The sequence below is a fragment of the Vanellus vanellus genome (genome assembly GCF_965231255.1).
Source record: "Vanellus vanellus genome assembly, chromosome: 4".
NCBI lineage: Eukaryota > Metazoa > Chordata > Aves > Charadriiformes > Charadriidae > Vanellus > Vanellus vanellus.
The window spans coordinates 36,312,336-36,339,103 of NC_138909.1; the positions used below are offsets into that span (position 1 = coordinate 36,312,336).

Below are 26,768 nucleotides of genomic sequence, written 5' to 3' on the forward strand. Positions count from 1 at the left end.
AGTACATGGCCAAGTTAGGATAAATCATCTTTTGACTACAGTTCCCTCATTCATGCATCACTGTCCCTCTGAATGCAGTTGTTACATCTGTTTGCTCACTCTTTCAGAGATCCATAGAGAAAATCACTGTATAGTTTCCAAATTTCTCTATATGCCATTGCCTTTTGAGGTGGCAGCATTGATGGGCTAAAATCTTTATTGAAGAGACTTAATACTATTGCTGTTTCTTTGTTTTCTGTTTTTGTTCTCTGTGTTTCTCTACGTTTCACAAATTTTTAAATGCTGTGGCTGATTATTTGTAAGGTAATCTGGTGTCTTCTACTCTGCACAAAAAAAAGTTCATTTCCTGGTTTCAGTTAAACATTAATGCTGACCTTTTCAAAGTACCTATTTGTCCTGTTCCTCAATATGAAATTTCTATTTCACGCTAGCAAATTTTTTGACAGGCAACTAGAGTATGTTTAGATTGCTTCTAGTGGTATAAAAAGACACAGTAGTAAAAATATTCAACTATGAGCACCAGTGCTTTGGATAGTCCTTTTTAGTGAAAGAAAATGGAGAAAAACCTGGTGTGTTTTTCCCACCAGTGGGGATTGAATTAATCCTTCTTGACTCAGAAGAATGCGCCTTAGCTTAGGCTGAGGTTTGAGTTTGGCCTTTTATTGGGATCTCTTTCAAATCATTGTTCTTTGTGTTTTGAGCAACAGACGTATGTGAGGGAATATGTTATGTATAAAAGCAGCCGCGCCCTATTGTCCTTCATGTCCTTCACCCAGGACATCTGTGAACTGATGAATTCACTCCCTCCAGAGGAGACGCTTTGGTCTCCAGCTCCTGCATCAGGCCAGTCATGCAAATCAAACTGACTGAGCTTCCCTGTTTTCAGTCCACTTGTGTCATGTGCTCTTCTCCATTTGGTCTTTTCAATTCAGGGTTTGTTGATAGCCCGAAGTTGTTTAGGAATTACGTCTACTTTTCTATTTGTATCTCCAATGTTTCTTTCCTTGTAATTAAGATGAGAGAATATTTACTTAAATTCCAACGCTGATAATCACTAAGGGTTAGGATGGTCTAAATAGCCTGATGGATTCTCATCTAGCCTGCAACTGCAAATGGATGTATCTCATAGTGACGCTGAGCAGGCTTTTACTATGCAAAATCTTTAGAAGTTACCTTCTCCTCTTGGCCTTATGAAATTTGGTATTCTCTTTTGTATTCTCTCCTCTTTCTTCCTCCTTGCCTCCTCACCTATAGCTTGTTAGATCAAAGGTTATTTAATTAGTTCTATGTTTTTAGGCTGCTAATATTGAAATCAAAGATACAAGGGAAGCTGTCTGCTTCCAAAATGATAGATTAGAGTATTGTGTTGAGCAGTTAAATGCAGGGTGAATTATAGAATGTGCACTTCCAAGCAAAATAGTTTTAAAAAGTATTTACACTGTGGTCACAAGGATTCCACCTTTTATTATGTTCATCAGTGTAAAATATAGTACCTTACATTAAAACAAGCTCATGTTACTTTTCTTGCCATATGGGCACTTGCAAATTTGGAGTTACGTGGTTAGCTGTGCCGCTTGTGTGATGCTAATTTATTAACTCTTTACTGTTCTGAATTTCTGTATCTTATTTCTAAGGCAATCCCTCTGGTGACTTTTAAGCACGTGTATTGTTTTGTGTTCATATGTGGCTAGGTGAAAAGGTGTATGAATTCAGATAGAGCACTACTGTGCCCTTTGGAAAAAATGGAAATACGTACAAAACAGGCTTCTGTGATGGAAAAGCTTTAAAAGGCAGTTTTATTTCATTTGACTCTCTGCATCTCACTGAATACAACTTTGAGTTAAATCATATTTTATGTGACTGAAGTAAAATAAATGTTGCTTTGAGTTGGTGATAATACAGAAATAAAATGATGATTCATAGTGGGGGTGGGATAAGCAAAGAAAATTTAAACATTGCCTGTTATCTTTTCAGGCCTGATGGCTAAGTCTACCCCCAAAAAAAGAATAATTGTTCAAAAGCCCAATCCTGGCAGATGGCAAATGGATCCTGCAGGGTGCAGAACACTTGCCTCATACTGGAATTAGTAGGTGGTGAGGACACTTAACCCCTTGCATAAGACTTGCAGGATTAGGCCCCAACTGTTTTGTTAGGGATTGCGTTGCAAATACTACACGTGTGAAGCTAAAGCCTGAACATATACTTGAGGTTTGTCAACTGTGCTTGTGAATTTGAATTATATAGTATCATTTTTTTCCCCACGATCTTTTCAGTTTGTTGTAGTTTCCTGTTAAAATAAAAATTTTCACCTTTAAAAGCCTGAGATGAAGAGGAGTTTGATAACTGACTGTGTATATTTCTAAACAAACAGTTGTTATACAGCAATTTTCTTGTTCCTTACAGAGTTAATGACTTGTGAGGAACTGCATTCCATATTGCACTTGGTCCTTCAGGCTGGCAATATTATGAATGCGGTAAGTGACATCCAAAATGGAGATGGCTGATTGACCAAACTGCCTTGTTAGTATTGCACTCCATTGATGTCATGCCTCAGCTGTTTGCTCATTTCTTTTTAGGGAGGCTATGCTGGCAATGCTGTTGGATTTAAACTGTCGTCGCTGCTCAAGCTGGCGGACACAAAAGCAAACAAACCTGGGATGAGTCTGCTGCATTTTGTTGCTCTGGTATAGAAAAACTATTTTGCTGGTATAAGCAACTGCTACAAAAGTAGAGCCATAGATATAGAAGAGGCTATGTGCCTCAGAAAATACAGCTTTTTTACAGCTTTGATCCTAATCTTAAGCTTTCCTCTCCTGCCACAAAATCCAACAGTTTACCTATGTGACTGATCATCCTATCCAGAAACCCATGGAAAGCTTAAGGGTGTTTTTCATATCATGTAAAATCTTGCCTTCATCTAACTTCATCATTGTAGGTTTTTTCTTATTGTCCTGAATTCTTACACTGTGGAAGTGGCTTATTTTGATAAATATTCTTTCAGTCTTCCTTTTGAATCTTTTGAGTAGCATTTTTGGTAGAGGTTTTGTTTCTTTTTTTTCCTCTCTCAGTGGCTGACGTATTTTTAAAGCTGCTGCAGACTTTTTTTCAAGTTATTTTTTTCTTCCTTTCAAACTTCTTGATTTTAGAAGGGAGAGAATTTCAATGCTTCCATGTGTGACTTTGGTTATCTGTGTATAAACTGGCTTAACAGATTTCCAGTCAGCTAACAATACAAATTGATGTTTGTGCAGGAAACATCGTATCTGCTCAAACAATGGGCATCTGTAAATTTTTCTTTTCCTGACATTCCCTGTTAATACATGTGGCTTGTGCTCACTGGCAGAAGCAGCTATTATTGTATATTACAAAACTGTTGTTTAAAGTTTCCAGTTCTGATCCCTGCCTTTTGTTAAGGGGTGTCCTCTGCTCAGTTGTGTTAGGATTGAACGGGAAGAAAAACAGTGCAGGAGAGAAATCTTTAAGTGTCCTCTCAGAGGTTTTAGAACTGCTGGACTTAGGGACTCTGGCATGGTGGTGGAATGTTAATGGATTGTGTGTGTTTTGGTTTTGTTCTCTTTGTTTCAGGAAGCCCAAAAGAAAGATGCTGCTCTTCTCAACTTTTCTGAAAAAATTAGGGATGTTCATGATGCTGCCAGGTAAGTCAAAAGAAAACAGAGAACTTTTAGTTTGACTGTGACTTGGAATTTTCTTATTTGTGGAGCAATGAGGCTTATTCAGAGAAGTCTTGGCACAAAACCGGAGATCTTTACAGATGTTTACTATAGCTTTGAGGGCTTCATTTCCATTTGCTAGCAGAAGTATGCCTGCAATGTGCCTTCAGGTATGAGGGGTTTTTATGACATGATCTCCATGGGTTTTTGGTAGTTCTGTCTCTGTCGAATACATGTGCATGTATGTTACTTTTAAGAGAGTGAACTAAAGCATATTACTGTTTTTCCTTAAACCAATTGTCATCTGTCTCTGAGCAGGCTACAGTAGTTTTCCAAATCTGGTACCAGGTACAGGTACTGGCCCTGGCTTCTCTTAGGTGCTTTTTGATGTTTCGCTTATTCTCCATTTCTGTCTCGAATGGAAAATCTGGGGCTTGGGGCATTGTATTGTTTTCATCTTAAAGTCCCTAGCTGCATAATTTTAAACTGAACCTGATTTGTACCTCAATAACTGTGCTTGCTTTTGTGAGACAGTGTGATCTAAAGCCCCAAACTGGAAGCTAGCAGTACTGCAGTTCTGTGCCCAATTTTGCTACTTCCTTACTCTTGAGCTTTGGGCAATGTATTTACATTCTTTTCCCAGCTGTAAAATGGATCCAATCTCTCAGATCTGATGCAGGGTTAAGTAATGTTTGCAAAGAACTCTGAAATCTTCTGAGGAAAGGAGTGGCCATGGGCTTAATCAGAAATTTTTTGAGGGACCACCTGTGTGGCTCTCTGCCATCCAACCCACACACCTTTTTGGCAGTCTGCCATGTGGCCTGCTGGGGAATGTAGCTTCCTTCGGCATCCAAGCCCCCTGGCAAACAGCAGGGGAACACGCAGAATCACAAATCTGGTGATATTTTTTTCTAACGGCTTTGTTCTTTAACCACATTTGTTAATGTTGAAAATCTTCTGTTGTAACTCATGCTGAAATCTATTCAGGGAATGCACTCTGTACAGGAAAATGAAACAAAATGAAATACATTGGGCATGAGGAAGATCTTTATTAAAGACAACCGTAATGTACAAGTTGCTTATAAATCCTCCCAATTAGAGCATGCTAAAACAACTACCATTATGTTCTTTTTTTTCTATTGTCTTGACACCTTTACTTGTAGGCCATCCTCTTCCTCCTTCACAGGCAGAAAAATAGAGCCTGTATCTTCTACTGCTTTTCTTATTTGAAAAAACGCCCATGACCTGCCCAGACCAGGGATCTAACCTTTGCAGATGAAGTAAGCAGAGGAAAAACAGCACACATGATATTCATTTGTGTGTGCACTGACAAACTTTTATCATTTTGGAAACTGTAGTGCTTCAGTTCTGAGGCAAAGCTCACTTCTCCAGTGAAGGAAATGCCATAGATTTAGAAGCATTTACCTTCAAAGTGACCGAGAAGTTTGGGTGGGATCTCACGTGTATGGAACGTGGGTATCCCAGGATAAAGCTTAGATTACATCACATCAGAGCTCTTTCCTGTGGTCTTTGATTTCTCCACAAGAGCACCTCTGCTGCTGGTATGTGGTAGAAGGATGAAATGTTACAACTGCTGGGTTGAGGCTGTGTAAGGCTGCATTGCTGTGACTGCTTAGAAGAAAGTAACGTGCAATTTCATGATGCCAAATGCTACTGCCCAAATGGGTAGTCCTGGCTGATGATCACTTGTGACTCCCTTTTTGTGCCAGCTACTGCACTGACAGTCATGTAATCAGCTGTACCAAGCAAATGGTCCATCTGGAAGCAAATTGGGTTTTTCCTTTCCTAGGTTCATTTTCAGTACACAGATATGGCTGGCCATCTAGAAAATGAGCGCTAGCCCAGGCATCAGAGAGAGAAAACAAATGCCTGGTTAGAGGCAGGGCAGTATTACCCTTTCTCGTGGTAAGGTTGGGTAGGACTGGCTGGAGTGAATCGTGAAACCACACCCCATGGGAATCTTTTCAGGTTGCAAATAAGAAGAAATGTGCTTATCTCTCTCCTAACTTCCAGTATCTACTCTGGAAAGTTTTCCTGAACAGGTAGGTCTTGTTTGATAGCCAGGTTGCACCTCATGTTAAACATCCATTTTTGAAGCATATTGAGGCCAACCTGTGGGCAACTCCTTCCCCCTCGATAAAACGTTCTCTGCATATGCTATTTTTAGGTTATCCATTGATAATATAGAAGCAGAGCTCCACTCGCTGTCTTTCAAGGCAAGATCTGTGAAAGAGAGCATTCGGCGAGACCCAAAACTCTTTCACCAGATGGAAAGCTTTCTCCAGGTTTGTAGGATATCTATGTTAATATGTTACTGTCACCTGAATACAGGAGCATTCCTCAGCTCAGTGTAATTTGTGTGGACATGTTAATAAACAGAAGCATTGTTTTAATATGTCTACCCTATCAGTTGTACAAAGGTATTCCAACTACATGCTGCTTGTCGAGTAAGAGTGTTGGAAGGACGATGTTTTTACAGGGAGGGATATTGAGTGTACATTGCCCAAGGCTTGTTAGGCAAGCGTGTTTAATGCCTGTAAATGACTGATGAAATCAGTAGTTAAAATATAAGACAATTTGGATTGGTCTCTGGTTTTGTACTTCACAGCTGCCCAAAATATAGTACCTGCATGTTATGTGACACTGGAGCATGTCAGTTTTAGCTGAGGTTGTGCTGTGTGTATGAATTCTGATTGTTGGGTGACTGGAGAGATATTGTTAGAAGCTGGAAGGTTAAGGGACTGTTTTCTTTACTAATTTCACCTTAGCACAGAGTGTATTATTCTGAGTCATAGCATTACTTCTGGGTGGGTTCTCCTTTTCTTTTTTAGTACTGCAGTGACTTTATAGACGTGAATGTGCATAACACTTAACTTTGAAGCAGAGTTCCTGGTATTTTCTGAGTATGTGGTGATGCCTGGAGAAATATGTATTATACTTCACTTAAATGATTTTTATGTTTCGTGCTGTAGATAATTATTAAAAGTAAGAAAGCAGGTGTTGATCTGGAACTTAACCCACCCTGATTTTCAACTTGCAAATGTAGTTAATAGTCCCTGCAGTTTTTCAGGAGATGAGAAGTTGATGAAGAAAGGGGCGGGTTAAGATTGAAATACTTGTCCTCATTCACTCTGAATTACTGGCTTTTATCCATTGCACCCAGACTCTTTAATGTTATGTTCTGACATGTTTGGGATTTTTTTTTAATTTAATAGCTGGTTTTATGTAACACTACAACCTTGTTTAGGCCACATTCCAAAAGAAATGTTGGGAAAAAAATCATTTTACAAATGCATACCTTACATAAACACTTCCGGTTTTTGTTTCTAAATTACAGGTGATAACCAAGCTGATTTAAAAGTCAGCTTTCGTTATCTCATCCTCATGAATAACTCACTGAAATATGTGGGAGGAACTAATCTTCTATGTATGCTTTTATCAGTTGTCCACTTTATCTTCAATCCAGCTTTTTATTGGCGCTTTTTTTTTAAAGTAACCTTATGGCAGCAGGGTTGGTTTAAATGGTACCAGTGCCTCCAGCTGCCTGTTCCCACTCCAGTGCTGCAGTATCAAAAGTATTTAGGTGATCAGGGGGCCCACGAAAGTAACTGAGTCGCCATCCCTGGAGGTATTTAAAAGACGTGTAGGTGATAGTACTGAGAGACATGGTTTAATGGTAACTTGGCAGTGTTAGGTTAACGGTTGGACTTGATGATCTTAAAGGTCTCTTCCGACCAAAACAATTCTAGGATTCTGTGAGTTAGAATCAGAGAACAGATTTGTTGGAAAATTAACTTTTCTCCCTGGGTTACTTTCAGCCACATGTGGTCTTTGATCTGGGATTGTGCAAGGATGGGAGTGAACAGCTGGTGATGCAGATAGGGGAGACGGGCAACTGCTGAAAGTGTTTTAAGCAGTTCTGCTGCTCAATCTAACTACAGCCTTATTCTCCTCATCCTGAGAAATCCACTAATCTACTCCAACCCTGTCTGTATAGCTCTACACTTAGGATTCAAAGTGCTACTTTATGGAGACGTTTTCTGGAAGTCTTAAAATATATGTATTTCCTGCAGTTCCTTGCTTTTCTGGCATGAAAACCTTTTTTATTGTGGTCTAGGGTCAACTTAGGAAGGAGTTGATTCTGTGATGTATATCCATGAAAGCAGGGTGGAGGAATTAATCCATTTGTGCTTAGTTGAAAGTGGCAGGGAAAGTGGGAAAATAAGGCATGTAGACCTTTTAAGGGGCTCTGAAGTGGTCTGTCACTGTACTGGGCTCTGTAACATCTCCTAGGTTGGAACATGAATTTTCTAAATTCCTAATATGGACAGGACCTGTTGTGACTTTAATTTTTCTGTCTTGTTCATGCCGTATATGGTTTTTGCTACAGTTTGCTATAAGGCATCTAAAGGAGCTTGAACACCAGAAACGAGAATTACAAAAGGAGGGAAACGCTCTCATTGATTTTTTCTGTGAAGACAAAGAAACTATGAAGTTGGATGAATGTTTTCAGATATTTAGGGATTTCTGCGTAAGGTTCAACAAAGCTGTTAAGGTAAGAGCAATGAATGGCATTCTCATGTATTTAAAACAGATATCGACTCCCATGAATTAAATTGGTTTTTCTGCTTAAGGGACATTTTATATCTTGTGGTATTTGATATGTTTACTCAAGTGGCTACGGCAGACTGCCCTCTTGTAGGCATTCCTTGCCAGAAGCCAGGTGGTTAATGGTCATTCTCGCCAGCCCTATGTGCAGTACCACTGCTTTGCGTCTTCTGCTGCAGGCTGACTAGACCACCGAGATGCTACATCGGGGTAGCCTGTTGGCCTGCTTGTAAGTGGGCTCCTTCCTTCTCTTTTGGTGAGGAGGTTGGCGATTGCTAGGCTGAGCAGTGAAACTGATTGTGCAGACTTCCTGACTAGTGCTCACTGTTCAGGCCCTGAACTGGCAATGTTAGATCACTGGAAAGGCCTTGAGATGTGGCACCACGTTACATGGACATACCAGTCTGAATCAGCACTAGCTCAGGCTCTCCACTGCCCTCCTTTACGTGACTAAACACACTTTGCCAAGTAAAGTAAGGACTGTATCTTTTACTGTGTTCTTTCAAATGCTTTTTGTGGGTGAAAACTCAAGAAATTAAACAGGGCTACACTTCAAAGATACCTCATCCCCAGTGTGACCATTCATTTGCTAATTACCCTGAATTTGTCCCAAATAAGTTGAGAAGTATAATAAGATGAAGGAGCAGTGTCAGCATTGGTTACCATTTTGGTTCAGCAAAGTCTGCCTATTGTTATAAATATTTTTTTAGGCATCTATAAATAGCATGAATTAGATGGAGCCACACATTTCTTTATTTTTCTAGCTTATGCAATCTACATTTGACAGCACTTTGTATAAGAGCTTTAGTTCAGAAAAGAGAGAACAATCTTGATTTATAGCAAGCTGACAAGATGTACAGCTAACATGCCTGTAGTACCATTAGCTGCCCTTTACCACCCAAGATAGCATGCATGTAGTTATTCATGTGTATGAACTTTACACAAACTTATGAAACCAAATGGTGGTAACTGTTGCAGACATTTTAGTGACTTCATGCATACATGTTCAGTTATTTAGGGTTGGGAATTTAATTCATAGTCATGCAGTACCAGTGGTTGTCGATAGCTATTACTTCAAGGTCCAACTGGGATCTTCCTTCCTCTCTCTGTAGTAAGTAGTTACACTCTAAAAATGACAAATTAGTCTCTTGTTTGCAAATATTGAGGAGATTGGCTTACTAGGTATTTTGTGGGGATTAACCTCTGTCCCTACAAAATTAACAGGACAATTCAGAGTAAAGATTGCAGTTCTGACAAATGAATGCGATGTGTGTACAGCACAACCAGCAGTCTAAAAAGATGGCTCATACCGCAGTAGCCATGTGTGCATATTTCAAATGTTTAAACATTTTTTGCATTTTTTTTAACGTATCTGTGTGCCATTAGAATGTATTTTTTGTTTGCATAAAATCTCCTAAAACATCTTTTGGATGAGGTTAAAATGTTCTGTGTCTTATATGGAATATGATAATATCTACAATTATTTTCAACCATTTCTCTTTACAATGGAATATTTAAAGTTGAGCTTTAGCATTTGGCAATAATTCATTCTGTAATTCCATACCTGTGAAAGAAAGTTTCCTGCCACAGACATTTTTCCTGAAATGCAAGGTTGTTTTTTTTTTTCTTTCTTAGCTGTTCAGGTTTCTTAGGTCTCTAATGCATCTTATCTTTCACAGCCCAGTGTAGTCTCAAATCCACGTTAAGCAGCATAGATTAACCCATTCATCAAAAAGAGCTTCAGCATTAGGCTTTTGTTTACTGAAAGCTTTCAGGTGACTTTTTCTAGTTGTGCAGCTTTTCTGTTGTCACAACAATGGGAAGATCAAACTACAGAGTGCTTCAGACAAATATAGGTGTGGGGTTTTTTAAATGGTGTGTCATTGCTCAGAACAGATTTAACAACATGCTGGAAAACTATGTAATTTTTGAATCCTCTGTCAAGAGGAGCCTCCCCTTCTTTCTTTTGCTACAGCTGTACTGGCTCTAGAAAACCAGGTTCTCCATTTCAGAAAATAATCTGGAAAGTTCAACCGAAGGTTCAGCTAGATTAAATCTGAAGCCTAGACATGACAGTTCAGATGTTGATGTCTGCAGTAATCCACTGCTAATGATTTTAGTAAAAAGGTGTTATTGTGTTGTCTTTCAAACACAAACTACCTCTTTCTATGGATTCCTGAACCAAAACCCCTCAGCCTAGCTGCCAAAATCTCTAGCCTGCCCTGGGCAACTTCTGTGCAGTAGTTGCCAGTTTTTGAAGCCAACAGTGAATACGAGATCCAAAACTGGAATGAGGCATTGATTAATGATTCTTGAGTAGTGTCAGTTGATGGCTAAGTAATGATCGTGAGGCATTGTGTAAGCTTTTCTGTTTCCTTTCGTATGCAATTATTTTGCAAAATTTCCAATCAGTAATGTTTGAGTCAGAGGTAAGTAGCACCCCATAGAAACTGCACTTGCAGAGGAACAATTGCAATTGTAATAAGGGAGGATGGAAGGAACACATTGGCTGTGTGCTCGTCAGACAAGTTTATCTTAAAATATGAATGTAATGATGAGTTAGAGGTTTGCTCACCTGTTAAAACTGCCAACTTTAAATTTAGTGGGGACTTGAAACTCTCCATCTTACAGCAGGAACTCTGGCTGGACTTGACATCTGCTTGGGTTTGATAGGTCATGTTCTTGGTCTCTGCAGAGACTTATGCATTGTTATTATTTTTTTTTTATGCTGACCAGACTGATGTGTCTCCAGCATTAGTTATGCAGGAAACTGCTCTCCGTGTGGTTAATGGCTGCAGGCTGTGGTTGCCATGGTGATTTCATGTGTGCATGGGTTGGGGGAGGGTGATAGCAGTAGGAGCTAACTTCGATGGGAAGAAATAAAAGGGAAGATAAAGGAGTGTGACTTGTTCTCTTGCATAGGACACTGTCCCCTGAGACATGTATTTATGTTTTTACTCATCAGGAAAATAAGGAACGAGAGATCCAGGAACTTCATAGTCTGCAAAGGCGAAAGGAGCTGGAGGAGAAGCGTCGATCCTGGGCAGCTGGAGAGCTTGGGAGCTTTGGCCGGAGCAGCAGTGAAAATGATGTGGAGATGTTGGCCAAAAAAGGACTTGAAGAATTTCTTCCCTTCTTGCAGCAGAGACCTCAAAGCCCTTCATACAGAAACCCCAATTCTAGACGCTCTCGACTTTCTTTGGGGATTACTGCAGACAGGGAGTTGCAGAGTTTCCTGGAAATCTCAAAAGATGAAGATCCAAACAAGTTTAACAGCCTTCCCCGTGCAAACACCCGACAAGCAAGACCCAACGTAGCCTGGACTGAATCCAAAGAAACAAGAGATCTCAACTTAAATACCTTGCACTTACACCAACAGTCTGAAACCAAAGTGAAAAGTGGTGGCCTACTGCAGGTGCCTCCAGCTCAGCCCAGTCACTTCAGTGGCTCAACTGGTCCTGGTGCCCGTTACTCACAGAGAAGCACCGACTACAACATGCACGCTTCCAACATGTCCTGCGAGGAGTCCACAGATATAAATGCTCTGGCCCTTGCAATTGAGGAGCGTGAACTTGTTAAAGGATTACGCAAGTTTGATATTCAAGGAGCAAAGCCTGCAGAGGATACACCTTTAATATATTTAGAGGATGCTGGTGGAACAGACTTGGAGACTCTAGATGATCTAAGCTTTCATTCCCTTAGCACTGCTGATGACGACCTGCCTCCAGCTGGCAGAAGTTCCAGAGAGGCCCACGACCATAAAGCCAAGGCAGTGGGGTGCAAGAATGAAGCGTCAGAGCCCAGCAGCAGCAGCCCCATGTCTATGGATACAAGTGTTTCAGGGAGTAGGGAAGATGGGCCAATGTTCTATGTGTCAGATACGACGACTGATTGTTCTTTGACATTGGACTCTGAAGAGGGAAATGATTTTAAATCAGCAGGCAATGAAATAAGAAGTGAGGCTGGCAAAGCACACTCTTCTGGGAATGATGCTCAATACAGGGCTAGAACATTCTTCTCAAACCTAAATTCAGCTTCTGCCAAGGATCTGTCTCTTCACACTTCTGCAAATGATAAGGATGATGCAAATAGCAAGCACATCCATCCTAGAGAAAAGCCCATGAAAAATAAAGACCCAGCAGGACCAAAGAGAAACTCTCTAAAAGATAGATCTCCAAGCTCCTCGAAATCCAGTGGCACTCGCCTTAGCCACACAGCTTCGTCCAGACCTGTAAGAACTTTGAATGCCTCTGAGAATGAAAGTATGAGGAAAGTGGTGCCTATTTCTCGGTCAAACAGAGCACCGAGCACCGTGAAAAAGCCAGAAGCCAAGCCGGCACTTCGTGAAACTAGTACAGTGGAAAGTCGTCTGTCTCGTCGCAGCTCTGTCCGAGGCACAACAGACACGCTGCCAAGAAGTCCTTACAGGCATAGCATGTCGGTAGAAGAGCCAAAGTTACAAAGGGGCACTGTCACCTCGAGCAGCGCTCATTTTGAGAGGGACAGAGTCTCTCTCAAGAAGCCAAGCTCTAAACCTGTTAGGAGTAACATCAAATCAAAGGCAGATGAAATGAAGATGTGTCGCTCCAGTGTAAAACCTCAGACCCCTACAGATGACACTAAGGTTGCCACAGTCAGCGTTCCCAAAACACCATCCACTGTCCCAAACTTTGCGAGGAATACAGTGGCTTCATCTTCAAAGCGTGCAAAAGTGGATCTGTCCAGCTCATCCAAACCTCCAACCATCACAAGGTCTGTGTCCCAGAGGCTGCCTAAAGCGAAGCCACCAGCAACCTCTGATGATCCGAGTCCAAAGGAGAACAGTGTGAGTACCTTAAAGAGAGCAAGTAGTGCCAGAGTGGTTGGAAGAAGCGTCCTGCAGGCAGAAGCTGTCAGCACTAGAGTAGAGCCTGCACTAAAGGAGCAGGGACAAGCGGAAAAGGCCTCTCTTAAACTGAAGGATGCAAACCGGACCACAATTGGTAAAATACTGAAGCCATTACTGAAATAAGGGAGAGGGTTTTTTGAACCTTGGAATGTGAACATTTGTTCAAGCACTGGATGTCTGTGTTGTGAAATTCCTTAAAACAGGAACATTGCTGATAAGCAACACCATGTGCTCATTAAAGTACGGCACGCTGTTGGAAAAGGGCAAGTAGTTGTGTTCTGGTCTAAATCCTTTTTTATGAATTTGAATGTATTTGAAGCTACTGTGATGCAATGCAAGCGTAACAGCAAATCTTTGCATATTTATAATACAGAAGGTCACCAAAAGCCAAAAAGTTTTAAGAAGTTAAACTACGAGATGGATTACTTTGTGACAGCAAACATGGATAAAGGCCAGTTTTTGTGTGTACATAAGATTCTTCCTAAGACTCAAGCCCTTGTGCTAGTTGATTCCTTCTTCGATGTCAAAGTGAATCCTGTGGAAAAGTACTGAAAACGAACTTCGGTGATTGTGCTTTCCGTTGCTTTCAATTCCTTGGATTCAGGAACTGTTTTTTGCCTGTTGCGAAGTCCATTGCTGGCAATTGGACAGACGGGGAACTGCTGGCCAAAAAATAGTAAAACGAGACATTTGCTGTTTGTGGCTATCTTTTAACCTCACTGAAGAATTTATAGCATGTTTTATGAATGTGTATGTGTGTCTGGAGAAGGCTTTCTGCTGGGCAGGAGGCTTATTCTCCAAGAATGTGGCAGCATTTTCTTGCATGCACAAGTAGATACGGCTGGTGCTGCATCGAGTAGCACAGCTGGAGGCTGTGCCTGGTGGAAGGGCCATCAGTAACCATTGGGATGATGACTACTCCTCACTTGTTTCAGTCACAAGCAAACTTGCCAGCTTTTGGTCGTACAGAAGTGCCATATATTTATGATACATATCAAGGATGTTTGCAGTTTAACTCTTGAAGGCTGCGATGTAGTGCTGAGCACTTTCTTACCATTCCATGTTTCCACTGGTTTATCTACTACCAAATTACTTGAATGTTGCAATGGCTCTAATTGAGCCATTAATTTGTTTCCCTGCCGCCTTCTCCTCTTCCTCCTCCTCCTCTCCCTCTCCTTGTCAACATGAATATTTAGCATGAAACACAGAGCTTACGCATGACAATGTTTTTGTAGATTTCCTTGGTTGCTTCAAATGTGGTTTTTAATGTTTAAAGACTCTAAAGGATAAATTAAACTAGTATTTGATAAGCTTTTTACAAAATAAAAACACCTCTTTTTTCCTGCAGATACAAATTTTAACTCCTGTCAGATTAAGGTACAGAGAATGAGGGAAAACTTGTTCAGCATGCTGTGTGTCTTCCCGAGAGAAATGTATGTAGGTGGGGAAACTGACTGCTGTTCTCCTAAGTATCTTATTTAACGAGTTGCCTTTTCATTCACTTACGAATGAAGCCTCATTTAAGAATAAAATAAAAAATAAAAGGAAAATCTCTTTGGACAAGTGGCATTGACTTACCAGTGGTCGATCTGTTTGTCTGCTCTATCCCTCAGTGCTGGGAGAGCGTAATGCAATGAGAATGAGATGTTTAATTGCTCACGTGCTTCTCATGGGCTAGTATCAGGGACGGCTAGCTTTGTGTTTTGAGTTTGGCAAGGGGCCTTTAGCTCTTCCCACGTACCAGCAAATCTTGATGCAGACATCATACCCAAACACCATAAAGTATTGCATAGGGCCTCTTCTTTGAGTCTGTCCCATGGGGAGAATTTATACAGCCTGCTTTTTGGCAAGGGTGAATTTTTGCTTGAAACCCTATAAGCTTTTTGGATACTGCCTCCCTTGTGGGTTAGATACAAAAGTGTCTCCCTTCTTATTTGTATCTGTGTGTATGTATGCGCATCTGCAAGAGCAGATGATTGACTTTTTTCTTTAAAAAAAAAAAAAAAAAAAAAATTTATTGGTAGCAAGCTTGAAAAATAATTTAAATGTGTTTGGAATATGTAAATAAATTTCTATAAATCTGTGTAAAAGAAAACTGAATGTATTTAATGGAACATTTATACATTTCGGAGTAACTGGGTAGTTTAATAAAGTTCCCATTTACTGGGTATGAGGTTTGTACTTTCTCCTTCCTGTTATACTCTTGGCTTTGGTCCTGGAGATCTCAAGCAACTGGAGTCTGGGTATAGGTGACTGTGGAAAAGTCCCAAAAGGAAGGACTTTTCAGCAGAAATCCTGGTGTTTAAAATACTAAGTTTGTTTTTATACTAAGACCACATGATTTCACTTCAGTTTCGGAACGTTTCTGAGGCGGGACTTTCTGCACAGGTTTGGGTATAACATGGAAGGCATTAGATGGTAGATGCCGCACTTTGTGTACACGTTGTATGTTGTGGCCAAGACAAATGTTCATGGCACTGACAAGTCTGGATCTGTCGCTATCTTCATGCCTTTTAGCTTAGCACACTTTATTGAGAAATCCTGGTTTACAACTCCCAGGACTTTGGAAATAAAGACTAGCCTGTTTTGCAGGAGCAGGTGCTGACATTTACACTGCAATTCTGAATTTTTACATTTAATCCCATTCTCCTATTATTTTTTCCTTCTTTACTGTCTACAAAAGAACATCTATTCAGCAGAAAAAAAGTGAAAGCCAGCCAGCCTCCTTGTCCTCAGGGAGCACTTCCTCCCCTCTGCTATGGAAATGATTTTTGGACTGGAATTGCTGCTATTTGCAAACTTGTTTCGCCCCTGACTTTTCTCGTTCGGTGAGTGCATCTCTCCCCGTACGGAGTGGCAAGCACCTGCTGTCTGCCAGTGCTGAGTGATGGCTGCTGGTGGAATCTACGTGGGAAAGCCCTTCACCATCAAAAGGTGTGTCTCAAAAGTTTATGGTGTTTTTTAAACTTCATTTTTATTTCAAAAGGGCTTATAATTACCAATTCATTATTTAAACTACCAGCTGTCAGAGACAGCGGTGCCCTGTAGGTTTAATTTCCCATGTCATGCAATTTTCCCAAACGCTAACAGGCCACGGGGCTGGCCCGGTTCTGTCGGTTTTCAAGAAAGAGCCGAGACTTTTTCTCCAGCTTTGTTCTGCCGAATGGCTGTCACTTCTGACTGTGACCAGGGGCGCGTCTCTCTCCTTTGGTGGCCGTTGAGGTTGCAGTGAAGTGGGGGAGACCAGGGGACCATAAGGAGATCTGGAGCTGTGGAGATTGGGAGATAGGGGAAAGAGCTGTGGGAGTAAGAGGTGCTGATTCATACTTAGAGGAATTTAATATTCACATCTCATGTGGGAACCGCATACAAATGAGGGGCTCAGTGCATCCCTCATTACAACAGCTCATTAAATTATCAAGAAAGACAGAAAGAGTTCCCATCACACCTCCCACAGTGTACAAGTCCGGACTATGTCATTCAAAATAACCCATCGGTATCTTTCTAATCTTAGGGTATGTCTGCGTGGACGGATGCAGACAGCCACACGTTGGCTCCAACCTCACCAGACACGAGCCAGCTCCAGGCTGGAGGCCTACGGCACGTTAGCTCGGCGCTGACCCCGAGCTGGTAATACCGCGGCTGTAATTGCATACCCTCCACCGGGCTCCCTGCGCGCCGGCAGGGCGACCCTGCTTCAGCAGCACTGCGGCAGAGCCCTGGCCATCCGCGCCCAGGAAGACCTGCCCTCTGAAAGCTGCTGCTGCTACACGTGAGAACGTAATCCCCGGGAGAGAGAGGCCCAGCTAAACACAGCTCCTTTCAGATTTTGGCTGCTCGATGTTTTCCATTAACTTGATACATGCTGTTTACATCCTACTGCCGCCAGCGCCGGAGATAACTGCCTTGGGAACAGCTCCCTACAGGTATTGTTAACAGCTGCCGAAAACAAAGGAGTTTGTTTTAGCCACGTCACTATCTAAATAGCCAGAAATACATTACTTTTTTATTACCCGTAAGCCAATATTAAAAAGTCTGTCTTGTTCTCCTGGCTGAAAGACGCATGCTTGAAATCTTGCATGCTGTTAAAGCTGGCACCTGAGCAAATATCCTCGCAACGGTAAAAGAAAGTGACAGTGAGGCGAAGGACATATGAAGGTTCTTGATGCAAGAAAGTGTGTTTCTCTTCCCAACGTGCAATCACCACCGCCACCAGCATCCACTACTTGCACTTAAGAGAAAATTGTTTCCAGCCAGCGGTTCTTCCTTGCCGTACAGTTGGTTTCTGTGTCTTTTCAGGCTGAAGGCTGCGGGATGTGCACGGATGCAGCTAGAAACTTGCTCTAATTTAAAAAAAAAAAAAATAGAAAAGAAAAATCCTCATTAACCTCCATCTGCTGATGTCCTTCCTTTTAGCCCTGAACCATGGGGGCGCATGGAGGGGCCGTTAGCACGTTGGCTTTAGTGGTGGCGTTCAGAGTGAGGTTTGCAATGGGCGAGCAAACGCTCAGCAAGGGCGGCCTTGTCTGCACGGAGGGGAGAGTCACAGGCGTTTCTGAGACTGTCCGCCCCAGCTGAAGCAGAGGTTCTAGACAGACTCCCTTTGAACAGAAATGTGTCTCTTCTGCTTTTGATCAGGCCTGAACAATGGCTCCTTTTTTATCCTATTCCATCCTTATTTAGTGGGAAGAGGAGGAAAAAAAAAAGGCAAAAAACTTTGATGCCTCCTCTTGGGTCAAGTGGAGGAAAGATATGAACTCTACCTACTTTCTTTTTTTTTTTTCTTTTTTTTTTTTCTTTCTTTTTTTTCCAAACAATGGGACTTTGACTGATAAATAGAGCCGGTAGCTTCAAGTAACTCTCTGCTGCACAGGGGCACCAGATATTTTCAGTGACTGCAGTGATCCAGCAGCAAAATAGGCATAAAAGCAAGAGCTCTGTTTAGCTCCGGAGCACATCCAAGTGACTGTTTCCTCTTTCCTCTGAAACACGAATCCCAGCAGCTGAACACAGACAATGTTCATTTGGGCACCCAAAAGGAGCCGGCTAGAAAACACTTGATTCCACTTCTAAATAATTGTTTACGATGAATTTTATTTCCCATCACTCTTCCATTTCCTCGTCATTAGAAGTTAAAAAGAACTCCCTTCAGCGGAGGGCAGTAAGGCAGGGCTCAGGGGTGCAAACCCACCACCCACCAGTAGCTGCATCATTTCCCTGGTGTGTACTCCTCACAGTCCTCCTCTGTAGGGTGAGGGAAACACGAATCAACTGTTTATGCGCACGTTTGATGATTTCTTCAGAAGAGTGAGATTTAACATCTTTCCGGTGGGCTAGCACAAGTTCTGGGAAGGAACTGAATACGGTTCTAAGCTGGATATGTGCTCAATAGGTGTTACGAATTACTGAAGCCCAGTAACTGGTGTGCTGCCGATGGAAATCAGGGAGAGGCGCAGAAGGGAAAATGCGATGACGACAAATGGATAGGCACAACTGGAGACGAGTTTTCAAAAACCACATGGGTCCTTTTCTCTCTGTCATTTCCATCCTCATGCTTTCCCCGAGTGTCTGCTGTTTCTGGTGAGTCCAGGTTTAAACCACAGTCTCCAGGAGAAATGGGGACTCCCCAGTGCCTGACTCCACGGAATCGCTGCAGAAAGCATTTGACTGAGAGCTGCTGCAGCCGCTTGAGTTTTGGGGCTGAAAACATGACACGTTGCTAGCTTTGTGCTTTGGTTTCTGGTGTTTCTCACGCAACATTTTAAACCAATTCAGACATATTCCCTATGCAAATCTTTAGCCTCCTTTTTAGGATGAAAAATGGGCGTAAATGTGGTTTTGATTTTTCCCCACCCTTTTACAGCTGTATTTGCCCCTTTACGTCCCACGACCGCTTCCTCCCACTCCTGTTTCCTCTATTATATTTTTTCCATCCTCCTCTATTAAATTTTCCAACCTCCGCTAATAACTCATCCCTCTTCTTTATCTCCTTTTCACAGGGCAGGCTTTCTGCCCTCTTCCGTTCGCTTCATCCTGCTTTCTCTCGGTTTCTCAACTCCAGCGGCCGTTTTGCTCCGTCGCATGCTTTCGTCTTTCTGCCAATGCGAGTCTTTTCCCAAACGCCTGTCTGCAAAATCTGCAAGCTGAGACTTTTCGCTGCCAGCTTCCAGTAAGATGTGGGAACAGAGCAACAAAAAATGGACTCGATTTTGGAAGGTTTGCATGTCTGTATTTTGCAGCTTTGCCTCGTCACTGCGAGCAAGCAGCTGGAGGAGGCTATTACCGAGCAGAAGCGCATCTTGGCGTCTTTTCTATATGAACGTCGCTCACCCCCTGTGCTGAGCAGCTGCCGGGGAGGGGGGGGGCTGGAGGGGGAGCTGACTGCATGAGGTGATTTTGCAGAGGTGGGTGAGGAAAGTTTGTTCAAATAAAGGTGTGAGCAATTTAGCTTTGCGGTTGGAGTCTAAAATGCCCTAATGAAAGACTGTCGACGACAGCTTAAAAAGCCGTTTGGCGAAGTGACTCCTAACCCCGCCCGTAATCTTGGTACCACAAGCAAATAGATTTCTGCAGTCAGTCCGGTGCTGTTTCACTGTGCATCAGAGCACAATAATTGTATTATGGTTTCTTAAAGGAGCACGTAGCTTTTCAAGGTACGGGTTACGGCCCAGTAGATTTTGCTTTTCTCTCCAAGGTTGAGGACCAAGACCTCTTTACAACAAGAGAGCACTCGGATGTTCAAAGATGGCTCTTGGAGAATACGTACTCAATTTTCCTTCTGCTGGAAGTGACTAATCTCTGCATGAAATGCAGAGCGCTTGGAACGTGTGCCTAGTATATTTACATAGGGTATGCTCTGCTTATTGCTGCGAGTACCTGGTTTTCACCCATGTTCTTTCTAAAGAGAACTGAATCCTGCTTAAGGCTGTCTCTCTTCCCAGGAGGTTCTTGCCTAAGCCATTGACTAGTTGAGCTGAGAAGGCACCTCTGGAGGTCACGCAGCTCTAAGCTGGTCACTCCCACTCCAAGAAAGGTTAACTTCACCTGTAGGTCACTTTGCTGAGGGCCGGGGGGGGCTGTTCTTAGCACAAAGTGGTTATAAGAGGAAGGCGTGGTATTTTGCTACTGAAATAAGGGTGCTGAAGGTGGGAAAATGCCGGTCTTCTGTAGGCTATGGCTTGGAAAACATTTGCCCCCTAGTCCAAGAAATAGATTTCACTTTTTAATCCTAGTCTGCCTTAGGTGGTTGATGGTGGTGTGAAGTAAAGCAAGTAAAGGCAGGAGCCGGGAAAGAAATCTGAGGAAAAGCCGGAAAGCAGAAGGGAACCTACTGGGTGCAAGAAAGAAAGAAAGAAGTTTGTGGCTTAAGAGAAACCAGAGGAAAAGGAACCGCTGAAAGTTGCAGAGGCTTGTGAGAAAGGGTGGACATTTGCAGTTTGGCTGAAGACAGAGGAGGAGAGCTGAGAGGTGTTCAGTAGCCAGGCACTGAATGGGTCCAGCGCTGCTAACCTGAGGGCAGGGAATGTGGGCAGCTGCTGGCTGCGCCATAATCGATCCGTGGGAAACAGAGGAATGACCCTCCTGAGCTCAATAGCTCAACCCTTCCTGGTGGATGTTTGCTTGCCCTCTTCTTAAAGGAATTAAGGGCCAAATAGAATAGTGAGTTACAGTATGCATTGCCGATGGCCAGCTTGCGTCCTGCAGGATGGGATGGCTCTTTACGCCTGTACAGCTAAGCGGCAAGTCTCTTGATATATGTGATGCTTCTGATGCACATCTTTCCTTGCAACAGGGCTTTACTAATGAAATCAGCACCCCCACACTCACAGTAGAGCTGCTGTGGCCATCCCAAGGGATACAAATGCTCCTGTTGACCGTGTGAAGCGGCAGCTAACTGATAAGCCTAGAAATCTAGCAAATATTTTTTCATTGCAGCAAAATAGTTCCTGGGTTGCTCTGGAAGATTCAATGCAGTCTGTTGCCAGAGACTTGTAACTTGACTGGATGGAGTGTGGGCTGGATCACATGGCGGCCCTGCTGGTGCTTTCAGTGACCTCTGTAATACGTGAGACTGGTTCATACCCCAGCAGAGATGCTCCCAGATCGTGCTCTGAAGGACCTCATATTGATTAAGGCAGCAAGGAGATGGCGATAGGGCAAATATGAATGCTCGAGCCAAATCTTAACCCCTGCCCTCCCAGTGTGTACCTTGCAGTAGGAGCGTAACTAGTTCTCACTGACCACTTGGACCCACTAAACAAAATAACCAGCCAAAACCAGACCCCTGCAAGACAATTTGCAGATGAGTTTCCAGCTGAAGATACAGCAGAGAGGCAGGGATAGGTGGCCAGGAGCGGGGTGTTAGCAGGGGGAGCTCTTTCAACTATGGAGAGAAATATCCCTGAAATCACAGGCTGCTATTCACCTGCACAGCAAGCGGAGGACCGAGGCCACTGGGCACAGCCCTGGGGTCTCTGAAGGCCACGGTGTCCCCAACCCGCACAAAGGCAGTATCTGAAATAATGTGAAATGTGGCAAAGCAACCCGTGGGAGAAAGGCAAGTGGAAATACAGCCGGAGACGTTTTGTAATTGTGGAAGCAACCAACGGTATTATAAAAGAATATAAAGCAGAGATTTGTGAGAACGTGTAGCTTGAAAATTCAGCAAAGTGGGCCCATGACTAATCACAGAGGCCCATTGTACGATTGAGTCTAACCTCTTGTTTAATGAAAATACTGCTCTGAATGAGTCTCATTTAAAGTACAGTAAATAGCTCTGAATAAAATGTCCAGCCTTAATGTACAATATTTTAAATGACAGAGAAGTCACCCCAACCTTTGGTAAATAGTTTGAACAGATAATCAGGCTCTCTGTTTAAAACTGTCACAGTATTTCTAGCATAAATTAATCGGGGTGGAGTGTCTAATTGCTGGTAACTGGATCTGTTACAATGCTGTGTGCCAAACTGTCAAGCTCTTATTATCGGATTTCTGCTTCTCGGATTAAGCCTGTGCAGGAAAGGAGCTGTGATTTCCCCCAGTGAAGACCCGCAGCGGCTCTGGGGGCAGCGCGGGGTACGGAAACACCTGGGAAAAGGTGTCCTGGCATGCTCTCACTGCCGGACTGAGGCAGGGGGACCTTGTTCTCAGTGGGGCACGGTGGCTTTTGGCATCAGGGATAGTCTTCCTGCTTGTGGGCGCTGGCTCCGGCCTCTGGCTGGTCCCCCCCATGGCTATGTGTGGCCAGAGGCTGCCCTGGGAGAGTGGCTCTGGCCGGTGGGCTGCCGCTTGCCCGCTGGCCTCAGGAGAGACCCACAGGAACTATTTAGAAACCTGTTCAGCAGAGTTTATTTTGACACAGGGTGGAAGCTCTGGAAGGTCGGACCTGTGTTTTTTGCAGTGGTTTCCCAAAACCACACTTGGTAACCCAAGTTTAGCCTCTGTCACATTAAAGACCTGACTAACAAAAAGGACTTGTTTCATAACTACATGATGGTTGTGTTTAAATGTTTATTTTTAACTAGGCACCCACTATGTGGCTAATTATGGAGCCTGAATGCTGCTTGAAATCACCAGGGCTGTCTTTTGTCAGACCTGTTGTACTTGCTGTTCCCTTCTCCCTGATGGGGACAATGGGGATGCCGATAAACCCTGTCGACTCGCCCCTTTGTTGTCTCGGCCTGCAGCTCTTTGGCCTTGTCCTGCTGTCCCTTAAGCTAGGAATATGTGTTTTTTAGGAAACCTCTCTCCCTCCCCGCTTGGGACTGTGTTGAGCAGTTCTGCAGTTAAGGAGACTGTGATAACATCTGATGATTCATTTACTGATATCCTTTAAAAAGGGAGCTCTGACTCTGTCCCCTCTTCTCCTGGGTTTCCTTCCCTCCTTCCCTTACGCTTAGGCGGACCAGGAGCCTGGAACGATTCTGCAGATTAAGTGGTGGGTACACCACCTGCTTCCCAATTGACCATTTTTTGACTGCGTTGACCATTTTCTCTATTTTGAGGCTGCCTTTTAGAAAGAGGGGACTCCTTTTTATGTCTTTTCCTTTTCCCCCCCGATCTTTTTTCTTTTTTGAGCCTACGTGAGCCATGCTGCTCCTCGGTCACTCCTGTTGGCTGTGCCACAGAAGTGAAACCTGTCTCGGTTGAGCGTGACACCTTCGCTGCCGCGCCTCCAGGGGACTATAAAACAGATGGCCTCATCCCAGGTCATTTTTCTTTATTGATGTTATTGCGGAGCCCTGTGCTATGGCAACCGAAGGAGTTGTACTCTTTGGAGCCAGAGCGGGGTGGAGGGGGGAAGGACTCTGAAGCTGCCCTTTGGGACCAGCCCTGCTCCAGGAGCCGCAGCTTGGCCGGCGCTCCGCCAGCTCGCTGCGGCGCGGGTGTTTATCCAGCGCGGCGGTGAGTCACGGCTGCCATGCTCCACCAAAGCCACCTCCGGCAGCTTCCCCGTGAATCACTGCAGCCTGAGAAGACTTGCAGCAATTCCTGGGCCACCAGAAGGATGATCTCATTGCCTGCTGAGGGGAATAAGGATAAAGTCACGTGGAGCTCTGCTCTCGGAGCCGGGGAAAACGGCATCCCAGCAAAGAGCTTGCAGGTGACCTAAGCGGGCGTGTGATTCACTGTTACGGGACCAAACGGGGCAAAGATCCTTCTTGCAGGGGAGGAAGGAAGAGGCTGCGAGATACATACAAATCACTTGAAGTGGCTTCCGTAAGAAAATGTGTAAGGCAAGGAGGAATGTTATGGCACAGGGTCCACAGAGGACTTAGTTCTAAGTATTTCTCTTCGCATCGCTTGTTTTCATTCACTTTTATGATTCTCCAAACAGCATTGCCTATCCTGGGGGATCACGACGTGCAATCTGATGATGTAATCTTTGCATACCGTGTGCTGCCCGTGGAGCTGAGTTACTGTGATACTGGTTCAAACTCCCTTGCCCAGCCCAGCTGAAGGATGTACTCAAGTTTAACTCCAGCTGAAATCAAATGATTTTGCCTCTTCTAAAAAATGAATGCATGGCAGTTTTCTGTTTCCATTGGATTTGTTATTATTTCAGAGATCACTGATTTCTGAGCGGAGAACAAATGGTCTTTCCTGATCTCAAGTATAAAAGATAATAACCCTGTGCTCCTTCTCCTAAGGCAAATCTTGAAATGCTATGAAAAGTGCTGGTTATTTATTTAAAATGTGTGGTCTTGTAAAATCAAGACCAGTGCAGAAAATTGCTAGAGTTTTTTTTTTATCATCTTCAAATTTTACAAGGCTGAGAATTTTACGGAAATTAAAAATCAACTCGTGTTTTGTCAGGAAAGGCTGGTGGGGTGGATTTGATGAAGCTGGAAATTGCATCTGTGGCAGCGAAGCAACTCAAAGCTGCTCCTCGCCTCTGTTGCTGGCAGCCGGAGCTCACACCTCAGCAGAAAGAGGAGGAAACTTCCTCCCAGACATCCCTGGGGTTTGGAGGCGCCACATCTGCTGGCTCTGAAGCATGTGCCTGGGCTGTGGGACCCGAGTGGGCTGCGGCAAGGAGCAGTCAGCAGGGACCAGCTCCCGTACCTGCTCACTCCTCGAGCTGTGAGCTGTCATCCCTCTTCCCGGACAAGACATCCCCACATGTTGGTGCTAACTGGATAGTGCTGACAATCCCCAAAATAATATTTTGTCAGCTGCTTTCCATTCATTGACTTCATTAGGTGTATGTTGCTGGCTCACCATGTTTAACAGTGCGGGTTAGATAACGAAATCATTGGGCTAAGCTCTGATAGGACTAAAGAAACTGATCCCAGATGGGACTTCCTCACCGTAGACCGTCAGACCATACCACCAAGCCCACCTCCGCTCACGTCCATGAATTTTCCCTTCCCCAGGCCCAGCGTCATGGAAAAGCCTCATGAAAATATCAACAGAGGACGAACGTGGTGGTTCTCAGTGGCACATTGGTCCAAAGGTATCAAGCCCCTGTTTGAAGTACTTGTGAAAATTGGCCTGGTATGTTTTCCTCCTGTACAGCTTTCCAGTCTGGTTGTAACATTTGTCCATCTTGGGGCAGCCTGATTTCTTCCCAGGTAAAAGGGATGGGCTGCTAAACTGGGGGAAAGGATCCTGCTGCAGCTGTGGGATGCACTGCGTGACCCAGGAAGCTCTCTAATGATTTTGCAGGTCAGATGGAAACTATCAGATAAAAGGCTCTTTGCCTTCTCCAGAAGAGCTACTTTGCTAGCGCAAGTGTGCATCTGAGCATGGCCCAAGCCAGAGCCGGCGCACCGAGGGCACTATTTGCACGGCCTCCATGAATACCGGCTCTGTTCTGGCTTGCAGGGGTTTAAGGAACTGATCTGCAATCGCGATGACATCAGGCAGCCAACGCCAAATTCGGGCTCGGTGAACTCTGAACGCGCCCGCTCCTTGGAGGTGAATCTGGAGCCTTTGGAAAGGACTTTCTTCAGCCGCTGCGCTCCCTCTTTTGAGTCATAACCGCAGCATGCATGGTGCTGCCCAAATGCAGCAAATGACACAAGGCTTGTGCTTAGAGAGAGGTGTCTCAACAGCTTTCAGTGCAGTGTGTTGGGAAATCTTGAAAATACCGATATCTTCCTACCCAGCCGGTTTTAAAAAGTCGGAGCGCGTGTGGATGGGAAGGGGTGTGGGGTGGTTGCTGCTCTCCACCTCTCGCTCCTACAGGACCTGGAAGTGTGGCACCTGCAACCGGTTCCCTGAGGTGGCCCTCACTCTCTTGAAAGCTTTAGAGATGAGGAGGTGGGCAAAATAGCTGAAATCTTTGAATCATGGCTATAAATGGAAGAGGGGTTTTGAGATGTTTTCCAGTGAAGTGGCTGAAAAGCAAAAGCATCTGGAAATGTTCTGAGCGCAGAGGAAACAAGTTGTTTATTATCCTGCAGCTCTCTCAGGCCTGCTTTATGCACAAATATGGCCAAAAGTGATGTTTGAAGAGCTACATAGTGATGGGGAAGGACAAAGAAGCGAGGAGATCTGTTGGTCGGTTGCCCTGCTCACCAGAGGGGAAGAGGAGCCCCAGGGGCCTCATGCTGGGGAGGGGATGCTCTGGGGAGGAGATGCTCCTGGGGACACTGTTGGTGGCCAGAGACGAAGCACAGCTCATGTATCCCTAATATTCACCGGAATACTGCCAAAGGAGCCTGCTCTTAGTCCTTCACCGACGCCTGAATTTCACCCACAGCTGCTGTGCCGCCTGTTGTGCCGCCAGGCATTGGTGTGCTGGCAGTGACCAAGCCGGGGCCACTGTCCCGCTGGGAGCAGGAGGCAGCGTGGCTCCCGCCTCCGCTTTCCGCAGAGGGGAGCGTGGGGGGTGGCCCCAGACCCCCCCTGGAAACTCAGCCCTGTGGCCCCAAATCAGTGCTCAGCCCTGCAAGCTGGGCACAGGCACCTTGTTTTCATGAATGGGAAAGCTCAGTGGGCCCCAATATCTTTTTTTTTTTTTCTTCCCTGTCTTTTATCAGTTTATTCGTCATAATAGGATTATGTTAATGTTCGTCTTGGCCTGATCCCAGGGGTGCCTCGTATCCGCTAGGAAAAACCAACAGCCACAGCCA

The 26,768-nt window shown here is 44.0% G+C and overlaps 1 protein-coding gene across 1 annotated transcript in view; it reads left to right on the forward strand.

Moving 5' to 3' along the window:
- Positions 1-13,311, forward strand: part of FHDC1 (FH2 domain containing 1) — a gene marked incomplete at both ends in the record, with an annotated part of 31,265 nt that extends 17,954 nt beyond the window's left edge. Inside the window, 6 exons of the mRNA XM_082482714.1 lie at positions 2,404-2,474; positions 2,577-2,684; positions 3,586-3,656; positions 5,860-5,977; positions 8,083-8,247; positions 11,266-13,311. Coding sequence (XP_082338840.1) covers positions 2,404-2,474; positions 2,577-2,684; positions 3,586-3,656; positions 5,860-5,977; positions 8,083-8,247; positions 11,266-13,311 — 2,579 coding nt within the window. The remainder of the gene's footprint in view (positions 1-2,403; positions 2,475-2,576; positions 2,685-3,585; positions 3,657-5,859; positions 5,978-8,082; positions 8,248-11,265) is intronic.
- Positions 13,312-26,768: the final 13,457 nt, after the last annotated feature.